This window comes from Tursiops truncatus, chromosome 5, assembly GCF_011762595.2.
Source record: "Tursiops truncatus isolate mTurTru1 chromosome 5, mTurTru1.mat.Y, whole genome shotgun sequence".
Lineage (NCBI taxonomy): Eukaryota > Metazoa > Chordata > Mammalia > Artiodactyla > Delphinidae > Tursiops > Tursiops truncatus.
The window spans coordinates 25,629,364-25,641,874 of record NC_047038.1 but is presented as its reverse complement, the minus strand read 5'-3'; the positions used below and the strand labels follow the sequence as shown (position 1 = coordinate 25,641,874).

The following is a 12,511-nucleotide window of genomic DNA, read 5'->3' as shown; positions in this document are numbered from 1 at the left end:
GTTCAAAGAATTTACTTGAAGAAGCAGGCATAGATTCTCTCTTTTTTAAAAAAAAATAGTTGAATCCATGTGGGAAAAAAAAGAGATTCATATAAGCTGCTCTAAGTAGTGACCATTTTTTCTGCCAGGAAAATGTGCAACATTTTTCTCCAAGTGTTCACATTCAAAATGTTTCATTAAGGCTTAATAACTCAATATTTTTGGCATGATTGAAAAAAATGAGTTTATCTTGCTTTGCAATATGAATTTTGTTATAGTGAGAAAGACACATTTTTGTATATTAGGGAGTCATTGACTCATGGATTCTAACAATAATTTCTGCATTTTGCTCCCAAAACAAGTGTTCCACTTGAATTCCTAACCACTGGCAATCTCAGTTTGCAGTATCACGTTTTCCTGTCCATCATTATTTGTTCTTAGCGATATATGTTTATTGAAGAAATTTTGAAAAGTCAAGAAAAAGAATAAAGGAAAAAGAAAAATTACTTGTTATTTTACAATGCTATTAAATTTTTTCTTTTAATCTATTTTGACATTAATTTATGTATGCACTCATATCATTGGGATTTTAGTACATATAGATTATTACCACCTTAAATTCAAGGTCATCAGCTTTAATTAGGCTTTCATTGCAATGGGCAATTTTACATTTCTCTGGTCAACTTTACCTCACCCCTGTAGCAAGATTTCATACCCCCTTTTTTCTCTCCTCAAACTACTGCCTCCCAAATTTTCCCCCTCTTTTCATTAGATTAACTTGTTCTCAACTTTTTAAAGGAAAAAGAGACCATCATAGTCACTTTAATTTCTCTATCCCAGACCTTCAAATTTACCAGCAAGTACATTTATACCCTTTTCTATCCCTTAAGTTTCAATGCAGGGGTTCTTAATAACTCCCGCTGATAGAATTCAGAGGATCTATGAACTTGAATCTTCAAAAAAATGTCTCTTTATTTTTAGTAACTTCTAAATAAAATTTGGTATGTACTGTACTTGTGATCTTACCACCAATAAAAATCAGTTCTTTTTTATCACATTACAGGTCTTTCAGATATATCAAATGTTTATACTCACCGCTATTTCAAAATTACAGTAGTATTAGCCCCATCATTAGATGTTTCCATTTAATGATTTAGTAAATATTTGTTACTGATTTTAAATTACTTTTAATTTAAAATATCAGTAAATTTAAATTTGTTTTTAAACAAATTTGATTTTAAATTTGTTACTGATTTTAATTACTTTTCTAAATAGTTGTTTCCTTTGTAATACTATGTATTTTAATGCTTTAAAAATATATTTCTGAAATGGGGAACATGGACTCCACCCTACTGCCGGAAGGGTCCCAGCACAAGAAAAGTGAAGAACTCTGGAAATGGAGTGCTTCCCTCCCATCTAAGCTATTTCCTGTAGCCACCCTTCAGATCTCTCAGGATCCTCCCAGGGCTGATTCCCCATTTTCTCTTGGGGGACCTTTAACATCCTTCTTCCTTTGAAAACTTTTCATTATTATTCAAATCACCACCACTATAAACACATCTTCCTTGATCCGCTGTGTCTTGTTTGCTAAAAGTTTCACTTCCCTCCATGTCTTTCAACTGAATGAAAACGGTTTAGGCCTTATTTTGCCTAATTGTCTAATTTCTTAGCAGCTGTTTGACATTGCTGTAACCTCCTTCATTTGGTAGTACTCCTTTCTTGGTATCTGCTGGAATTTTTTATTACTCCTCTGGCTGTTTTCTCTCTGGCTGCTTCATTCTGTTCTCTACTTTTCTTCTCTGAACCTTCTCCTTAGGCGATTTCACCATTTCTGTGGCTTTTTGCCTCTGATTCACAAATTTCTGTCTCCTGCTCAGACCCTTCCCCACAGTGCCAGCCACCTTTATTGCTGCTTTTGGTGTGACAGTGACGCCATAACCTCATGATTTCCATCTGTGTCACATCTTTAGCCTCCCCCCACCCCTGCACAACACCTGTATCCTTCTTCAGTGCTTCTTTTTCATGGGAATATATGGTTATCATCCAGTTGCCCAGACTGGAAATTTGATTTATCTTTGACACTGTTTTCTCTCCAGGCTCTGTTGATTTTAATCCCTATCTCTTGACACTTTATCCTTCATTTCATTTCTACTTACTATCTTTGTCCTTGCTACTGCCATTTCACAGCAGGACTATTGCAATAGCCTCTACTTGACTTCTCTGAGTGGTTACTTCTTCCACTCCAATCCATTCTTCAAATAGCAGATAGTATCATGTTTTCTAAAAGGAATTCTGGTAGTTACACACTGGTTTAACATTTTAAAAAGGCTTTCGATGGCTCAAGGAATGGTGGCCACTTGGTTCTCCCACTTGGCTTCTAGCCCCCATCTGCCTCTCAGACTCATCTCCCACAGGTCTCCACCTCAGGTTTTGCTCTCTAACCACATGAACCCTTTCTTTTAGTTCTTTAGCTGTGCTGTGGTTCTTTGCACCCAGGGGACTACACATACTTTCCCTCTGCCCCACTCTCCCTCTACTCTCACTCAGTTAAACCTACTCGTCCATCAGTTTTAAGTCTAAAGTTGACTTCTCTAGAGAGTGCTCTCATAGCACCTCCCATACTTCCTCACAGAGCATTCAAAATTTCTAATTATATACCTTTTTGCTTATTTGATTAATATCTATCCACACATTAGAATGAACACTATGTTTTAATTATCATTCTATGGATTAAAACCATCATGAAATGCTGAAGAATACTCCATTTCGGTGTGACACAATTCTATATTGTTGGATATTTACTTTTCCTTTTGTTATTATGATTAGTACCTCGATGAATAAAAAAGGGATACATATTTTTAATCCTTTTGAGGTTTTCTTATGATTGATTCCAGAAGAGGAATCACAGCACAAAAGTACCTTTACAAACCTTTTGATAACTGTCATCAAATTAGTTTTCAGAAAATATCTCCATATATATCCTTCTATTGGAAAGTTCTAGTACTTTTATCAACACATCCTTGTCAACAGAGAGAACAAGCATGACAATTTTTGCCAAGATGATATTTTAAAAAGTACCATTTTGATTTATATTTTGTTGATCCCTAATTTTTCATGTAAATTATTGTGCGGTTGGATTTGTGTGTGTGTATGTAGATTGTTTATCTATGCCTTTTGCTTGTCTGCTCATTTTTTTACTCAAATATTTATTTAGTTAGTTATTTTTACCAGTTTGTAGGAACTTTTTGTTTTGTTTTTACAAATTAAAGGAACTAAGCCATTTAACATGTATTGCTAAAGATTCTCTACTTAGATAGTAATTTTAATTTTGTTAATTGTGACTGACCAACATTTTACATGTTTATATGGTTCAATCTATTAATTCCTTGATGTGTGATTTTCTTCTGTTATGTTTATGCTTGAAACTCCTTGCCCAAATTGATATCAATTAGATCTTATCAATAGTTCTTATTTCTCATAATTTTTTTTGTTTGTTTAGCTCTTTTAACATTTGACTGTTCAATACATCTGGACTTTACTTTGTTAATTCACCATTGCTTACATTCAAGCTATGACCAAATGCTTTTAATGGTATTTTTCACTGCTTCATACCTGGTACCAAGAGTATGCCCTGTCTGAGGGGTCAATGAGGATGGTGATGATCTTGGCTTTGGGGACCAGAGATGCAGCTCGTTTGGGAGCTTCTTCTGAATGGAAGTAATTAGCACTCTTTTCAAATAGAAAGTCACTTGTAATGTTGGATGGAGTAGGGAAAAATTCCATATACCTGAAGGCAGAGAAAGACAATTAATTAATTTGAGGTCTAATTGATTTCCTGCCATACTATGGATAAGAAATAATTTAAATATTTGACATCCATTTATATCAATTTCTAATTATTGGGGTTATAATAGTCAAAATAGAGACTATTGTGTACACTTTGAATGTAAAAACAATCCCAGGCAGTATTGTTCTAATGGACTAGTTAGGGCAGGGGTAAGAGTGAGATGAAATAGGTAGGTTGTTAAAGAACAGAGGGAAAATCCTTTACATTTGGGTTGATGTTCTGTGCTATCGAAAACCAAAACCAGAAAAATTAGGTTTACCCTTAGCAAACAGCAAATTACACCATATTGCCTAGTAAATATTTTAAATTACTTCATATCTTAGTTAAGAATTTTTCAGACTCTGGGAGGGCTCAGGCCAAGGAGTACTTCCCAGAACTTTTGCCGCCAGTGTCCTTGTCCCCGCAGTGAGCCACAGCCACCCCTGCCTCTGCGGGAGACCCTCCAACACTAGCAGCCATGTGGCTGACAGGGTCCTAGTGCTCCGACCGAGTGTCAGGACTGAGCCACCGAGGTGGGAGAGCCAAGTTCAGGACATTGGTCCACCAGAGACCTCCCGGCCCCATGTAATATCAAACAGTGAAAACTTTCCCAGAGATCTCCATCTCAACCCTAATACCCACCTCCACTCAATGACCAGCAAGCTCCAGAGCTGGACACTCTATGCCAAACAACTAGCAAGAACAGGAACACAACCCCACCCATTAGCAGAGAAGCTGCCTAAAATCATAATAAGTTCACAGACACACCAGGTGCATCTGAAAACACATCACCGGACGTGGTCCTCCCCACTAGAAAGACAAGATCCAGCCTCATCCACCAGAACACAGGCACTAGTCCCCTCCACCAGGAAGCCTACACAAACCACTGAACCAACCTTACCAACTGGGGGAAGACACCAAAAACAATAGGAACTATGAACATGCAGCCTGCAAAAAGGAGACCCCCAAACACAGAAAGTTAAGCAAAATGAGGAGACAGAAAAACACACAGTAGATGAAGGAGCAAGGTAAAAACCCACCAGACCAAACAAATGAAGAGGAAATAGTATATCTGAAAAAGAATTCAGAGTAATGATAGTAAAGGTATCCAAAATCTTGGAAATAGAATGGAGAAAATACAAGAAACGTTTAGAAGGAACTAGAAGAAATAAAGAGCAAACAAACAATGATGAACAACACAATAAATGAAATTAAAAATTCTCTATAAGGAATCAATAGCAGAATAACTGAGGCAGAAGAAAGTATAAGTGACCTGGAAGATAAAATAGTTGAAATAACTACCGCAGAGAAGAATAAAGAAAAAAGAATGAAAAGAATTGAGGACAGTCTCAGAGACTTCTGGAACAACATTAAACACACCAACATTCGAATTATAGGGGTCTCAGAACAAGAAGAGGTAAAAAAAGGGACTGAGAAAATGTTTGAAAACTTCCCAAATATGGGAAAGGAAATAGTCAAGTCCAGGAAGCAGAGAGTCCCATACAGGATAAATCCAAGGAGAAACAAACCAAGACACATATTAATCAAACTATCAAAAATTAAATGCAAAGAAAAAGTATTAAAAGCCACAGTGAAAAGCAACAAATAACAAAAAAAGGAATCCCCATAAGGTTAACAGCTGATCTTTCAGCAGAAACTCTGCAAGCCAGAAGGGAGTGGCAATCAGAGGTGATTTCTTTTTCAGAGGTGAAAAAGAAATAAAAGGAATCCAAATCAGAAAAGAAGAAGTAAAACTGTCACAGTTTGAAGATGACATGATACTATGTATATAGAATCCTAAAGATGCTATCAGAAAACTACTAGAGCTAATCAATGAATTTGGGAAAGTAGCAGGATACAAAATTAATGCACAGAAATCTCTTGCATTCCTATACACTAATGATGAAAAATCTGAAAGAGAAATTAAGGAAACACTCCCATTTACCATTGCAACAAATAGAATAAAATACCTAGGAATAAACCTACCTAAGGAGAAAAGCACCTGTAAGCAGCAGACTGTAAGACACTGATGAAAGAAATTAAAGATGATAGAAACAGATGGAGAAATATACCATGTTCTTGGATGGGAAGAATCAACATTGTGAAAATGACTCTACTACCCAAAGCAATCTACAGATTCAATACAATCCCTATCAAACTACCAATGGCATCCTTCACAGAATTAGAACAAAAAATTTCGTAATTTGTATGGAAACACAAAAGATCCCGAAAGCCAAAGCAATCTTGAGAAAGAAAAACAGAGTTGGAGTAATCAGGCTCCCCGACTTCAAACTATACCACAAAGCTACAGTAATCAAGACAGTATGGTACTGGCACAAAAACCAAAATATAGATCAAAGGAACAGGATAGGAAGCCCTGAGATAAACCCATGCACATATGGTCACCTTATTTCTAATAAAGGAGGCAAGAATATACAACAGAGAAAAGAGAGCCTCTTCAATACGTGGTGCTGGGAAAACTGGACAGCTACATGTAAAAGAATGAAATTAGATCACTCCCTAACACCATACACAAAAATAAACTCAAAATGGATTGAAGACCTAAATGTAAGGCCAGAAACTATCAAACTCTTAGAGGAAAACATAGGCAGAACACTCTATGACATAAATCACAGCAAGATCCTTTTTGACCCACCTCCTAGAGAAATGGAAATAAAAACAAAAATAAACAAATGGGACCTAGTGAAACTTAAAAGCTTTTTCAGAGCAAAGGAAATCATAAACAAGATGAAAAGACAACCCTCAGAATGGGAGAAAACATTTGCAAACAAAGCAACTGACAAAGGATTAATCTCCAAAATATACAAGCAGGTCATGCAGCTCAATATCAAAAAAAAAAAACAACCCAGTCCATAAATGGGCAGACGACCTAAACAGACATTTCTCCAAAAAAGATATACATATTGCCAACAAACACATGAAAGGATGCTCAACATCACTAATCATTAGAGAAATGCAAATCAAAATTACAATGAGGGGCTTCCCTGGTGGCACGGTGGTTGAAAGTCTGCCTGCTGATGCAGGGGACATGGGTTCGTGCCCTGTTCCAGGAACATCCCACATGCCACGGAGTGGCTGGGCCCGTGAGCCATGGCCGCTGAGCCTGCACGTCCAGAGCCTGTGCCCCGCAACGGGAGAGGCCACAACAGTGACAGGCCCGCGTACCGCAAAAAAAAAAAAAAAAAAGTTACATGCACCCCAATGTCCATAGCATGTTATTTACAATTGCCGAGATATGGAAGCAACCTATATGTCCATCAACAGATGAATGGATAAAGAAGATGTGGTATGAATATGCAATGTAATACTATTCAGCTGTAAAAAAGAACAAAGGTTTGCCATTTGCAGCAACATAGATGGACCTGGAGGGCATTATGCTAAGTGAAATAAGTCAGAAAATGACAAATACTGTATGATACACTTACATGTGGAATCTAAAAAATAAAACAAAGTAATGAATATAACAAAAAAGAAGCAGACTTACAGATATGGAGAAGAAACTAGTGGTTACCAGTGGCAGGGGGAGAGAGGCAATATAGGGGTGGGAAAGTGGGAGGTACAAACTATTGTGTGTAAGATAGGCTCAAGGATGTATTGTACAACACAGGGAATATAGTCAATATTTCGTAATAAGCATAAAAGGAAAGCAACCTTTAAAAATTGTATAATTTTTTAATAGGGAAACTATACAAAATAAATTATTTCTAACTTGAAAAAAAACCCAGAATTTTTCAAGTACCTCACAGGATAGACTGCTAAACTATTTACACCTTTGTGGAAAATTTATATAACAGTTTCCTTTCACAGTTGGTCTCTCAAAATATATTCTTCCCTGTGTCATCCATACTAGATGTAATTAAGGAATTATTCTTATCTTGATTTGTATATATTAAACTTTTATGATATGTTTAAAATTCTTGAGAATAAAATGTGTTCTCTCAAAAAAAAATAGCAAATTTATATTTGCAAACTTGAATGCAAAATTCTTAAATTGAGATTAAAGTGCACAAAAGAGGAAAATCTCAGAACAGCTATAAAATACTAAACTGATTAGGGCATAGTTGCTTTCCTCCTTTTTAACTTCTGCGTGATTTGTAGTATGTGTAGCAATGTGAACACATTATAGTCTATCCAGAGTAATTAAGGAGATATTTCCTGCCAGTTGATTCTGTGGTGCCTCGGCAGGTTCACTCTACCATATGCTGTGGGAACATTCCTCTGTGTGTAGATTATGGAATCAATATGTTCAGAAGTTAATTCAGTGCAAGGCGTTAATTATGTGTGTAACCCTCTTTACAGCTCATCACTTCTCTAACCCTCAAATGTTCTAGAAATAAATAATAAGAGCAATGAAGAATTCATAGAAGACACTTATTTTCCTCTTTGGCATTTGTTATTATATTTCCCAAATGTGAAGTGGTGAAAAGTGTCATCTATATTCCTGCTTAACAATTTGTGTTCCATTTGAGCTCACAGATAAAATTGCTGCTCTGCTTTCAGTAACTTGCATGCAATTTCAAAATTTATTTAGTCTTTTTAAAGTAAGGTAGCATAGTGATCTCCTAGGTGCAGAGTGGACACGGCTCTACTCAAGATGGGAAGTCAAATCTGCTCACTGGCATCGCCCCTGCCCCCCCCCCCCCAGCTGCATCTTAAAAGAATGAGCCTTTTATGAGGACATATTCACGTGTAATGTTGACATAAGGTTACATGCTACAGAGGTATGCATTGAGGGGAACTTTCCTCAGGGGGGGATTTGGAAATCAGGGCCATATTTTCCTTAGAAAATTGGGATAGAGCTGGAAATATTCCCCAGAGTGAACATCAGTTACAATACCAGGTTTATTCTATTTCAGTTTAGGAAAAATATTGTGATTTTGAAATTATCATAACTTATCAAATACAAAGTAATTTTCCTCTTATACACATGTGTGACTAGCAGTAATATGATTTTGGAAATGCTCTGTTATTGGCATGACAAATATCAGCTTATATTATGATACAACATTTACAGTCTATGTGATTAATGAAGATACATGTCATGGACTATAAAATAAAACAACCTACTGATTTATTTGTTTTCTCAAGAGTCACTGTGAAGACAAATTATGTATTTAGTTAAAAAAAATTCTAGGCACAGTAAAATAATAATATGCTTAAGGAGAATTTTAAATATCCTTATGAATAGTGCTGATGAAAAATATTCCATAATCCTCTTTATTCAATCATAATAATTTACCAGAAAAATATTATCATTATTGCACTGTCCAAATCAAATTATAGGCAACACTGATTAAATATATCATTATAAATTAATCTCTAATTCACTATGGTAGAATTGAACATACATTTATTCTGTAATTATGTAGATGCCATGCATACATCTATAATTGCTCAGCTGTGAACGAGCATGTGTTAATAATGGACTTTACTTTTTGTTATTTTTCTTACCAGTCAATTCCCTTGTGGTAGTTGTTGCCATTAAAGAATTGGACTTCTTCAAATGTTTTGGGGCTGGGGAGATTGCTGATGATGGAAGGGTGCATAAGAAGAAATAAATAAAGTGCTGTTGTTCCTATTACAAAACAGGAGGCAACAGGTTATACAGCAATAAAAGAAGAGACATATATTGTAACAAAATTTTTGCTCAAAAGGTAATATGCAAAAGACCAAATCATTCCAGTATCAAAATGATTTCCTTAAAATCAGTTCAGTGCATTTCATGTGGCAATGATTTGTGCTCTTATATTAGTCTTCATGATTCTATTGACCTAAACACTTCATTTAATATGAGGACATAGTCAAAGTCAAGCAGACTGGTAGATAATACAGCTAGGGGAGAACTTCAGAAATCAGGTGGTTCAATTTCCCTCCTGGAGTCGGATGAGTGGCAAAAGTATCAAAGACATCAAGCACAATACCTGAACCTCAATTAATATTATATTCAGATCAATTAAATTAAATCAAACTATTCAAAAGATGTTGACCTGTGCAACTCTGTACAAGTTGCTGTAGTAATGATTGACGATAAATCTTGATAAGAAAAATACATTTGCTGGCCTCGATAGACTTAAAGTGTATCTGTGGACTTGAGTCAAGTAAACAGGTAATTGCAGCGTAGTGAGGGAGGTTCCATGATAAGAGCAGAGTGTGTTTCTATTACCTGAGAAAATGGGTGATTTATACTTGGGAAGTCAGTGAAGACTTCCAGGAGGAAGCATTTTTTAAGGTTGTACCTTAAAAACATATTTCCAGTAAGGCTGAAAGAGGAGTGCAGGATTCTGGAAGGCGGCCAGTTGAATGTTCTACCCTGACAAGATGGGACAATCAGGTCTGATAGCTGAGACACTAGGCTAAACAGACTGGCTAATAGAACCCACTGAGTGTACGTATCACAGAAGGCACAAATGTCACCTCTAAACCTGAGTCAGGCCAGATACTGAGGACCACAGCAGGAAGGGTCATGAAGGGACAGGCTCTCATAAATCAAAACTTCCCTGATGGAAAAGGTTCTTTCTTTTGTAACGTGTTGCACCCAGGAGATTTTGTTGGATTTCCCAGCCCTAGGAGAGCTTGGAATGAACTACACAAGAGGGCTGGCACAACAAAAATGATAGTAGCTGGGGATCTGGAAGCAGAGAAGATCATCAGAGAATTGTGTATATAAAGGAAAGTAACAACAGATCTTGGGGGACCTAAGAAATCCAGAATGGGTGGCTCCTAGTGAAATTTGAGGACAAAAATTAATAAATGCCCTTAAGGAGATTTAATTACTAATTGAAAAACATGTTTAAAATGAACAAATATGGAATCAAATTATATAAAAGTAACAAAAAATATTAAAGGAGTCAAAACTGGTTAAGAACTAAATTAGAGGCCCAAACTACAGAAGAACTATCTCAAACACACTGAAAAATTTAGCCATGAAAGTTATGGGGGGCAATAGCAGTCCTGAAGGACTGATCTGATTTTCTCCTGAAAATAAAAGGAGTTCAACAAGGAGAAAATGTGAGAGGAGGAACAAAAATCTTCCAGGGAGAGGAAATCAATTAGAGGTGGAGTAGTATAGAAGAGCAGCTGGAAGGGAACAGGGAATCCAGAAGGTTTCTTTCTAAATACTTTTTAGAAAGTATTTAGAATGGGGCCTACATAAAAATATTTAATTGATGATGAGAAAGAAGCTTGTGTTTGTGTGAGAGAGAGAGACAGAGAAAGACAGACAGAGAGAGACAGAGAGGGAGATTTTTGAGACACACAAGAGCTGAAAATATTAATAGGTTAACATCCCTGAGATGTCGAGATTGGATGGATCCAGGGCAAAGATACAGGGATATTTTTGAATTATTGCTGAATATTTTAAAATGAATACTCTATAACCTCATTTGGTAGCATGTACAAATGTTTAGCCACCCTGATGGTCACAGAATTGCACCCAGAGCTCCCCTGGGCTACAGAAAGTCAAAGCCTTTATGCTCTGAGCCATACACCTTCACACTGCCAGAAGCAGGAGGGATGTCGGGAGGCCTCTGAGAGGAAGGAAGGAGAAAGCAATTTCAGCCAGGGACAGTAGACACATGGCTTGATGTTCATATGATCAGCCATAAAATCTGGGTCCATGGGCTCAAAATCTATATTTACTTTATTATTGCCTGTGCTTTCATCTATCCTTGACGTTCATTTTTATCCACTGTCTTTGATATAAATATTTTGTAGAGGAAGTTTCTCACACGTTGTAATGCTCTAAGAGAAACTTTGTTCTATTTTGCGTATAATCAACTTCTTTTTAGTTTTACCAGAGTAAATGTACCAGGGTAAGTCAGTCAAATTGTGAGAAATCAATATTGACAATGGGAAATCTGATCTTCTAGAAGATTTAAGGCCAATGAATTATGCTTTCAGAACTATTGTGCTAAACTTAACCCTTTTGGAAATCCTCTCCTACCCTAGTGATATCAAAATCACATGACCTAGAATCATGAAGAATGCCCATGTGTCCACAGGATTCTAGTAGGACTACGGTGTCAACTTTGAGTGCCTTAAACCCAGGCCTACCCCACTCCCTGTCAATCCCCATTCACTGCCCCACTTTTAGCTGATAGAAATTTTTTCCAGGATTCAGCAATGAGGTGGGATATTTCATCTTTCCATTCTCACCTCAGAACAACTGAGCAAATAGGGGTTTGAGGACCACTTTTATATCTCATGTTTATTGCAAGGAATGCATGGGTCAGGTTTAAGTTATTTAAAGACAACTTTACATTAAAGGCCAGGTTCTTAGCATTTATCTGTGCCCATTCTCCAGGGAATTTACAGCCTCTGACATGGAGTTTTGCCAACAGAAGCAATAGGAGAACAAATGAAGACTTCAGACTTCTATGACTGAATGGATTTTAAGAATTATCACAATCATTTTCACACTAAGATAGCATTTTCATAGCATATAAAATATTATCATCCACTTCCTTTAACTTGTTTGTTTGTCTTGGGAAGACCAAAACCAGCTAAAAACTTTATCATTTCCATACTGGTAGGTCAAATATTAAAATCTAAAAGTATAAGTTATTGTCTGTAAATACAAACAGCAAAGAAGAAAACTAGATCTTTTCTTACTAACCTGTAGTGTTCTAGCAGATCTAAGAAGTAGTAATAGTCAATGACAAATGATAGAGGATATGACTTAAATTT

General features: G+C 36.4%; 1 protein-coding gene and 1 long non-coding RNA gene across 2 annotated transcripts in view; one reads left to right on the top strand and one right to left on the bottom strand.

Annotated features, from left to right (window-relative positions):
• The window catches only part of LOC101326359 (bifunctional heparan sulfate N-deacetylase/N-sulfotransferase 4), a 34,802-nt gene extending 25,405 nt beyond the window's left edge, over positions 1–9,397 (bottom strand). The window contains exons 1-2 of the mRNA XM_019928068.3: positions 9,278–9,397; positions 3,592–3,766 (exon numbers count right to left, since the gene is read on the bottom strand). Coding sequence (XP_019783627.3) covers positions 3,592–3,766; positions 9,278–9,372 — 270 coding nt within the window. The 5' untranslated portion in view covers positions 9,373–9,397. The remainder of the gene's footprint in view (positions 1–3,591; positions 3,767–9,277) is intronic.
• LOC141278754 (uncharacterized) overlaps positions 1–12,511 on the top strand; it is a 69,820-nt gene that overhangs the window by 41,231 nt on the left and 16,078 nt on the right. The gene's annotated exons all lie outside the window — the stretch shown is intronic.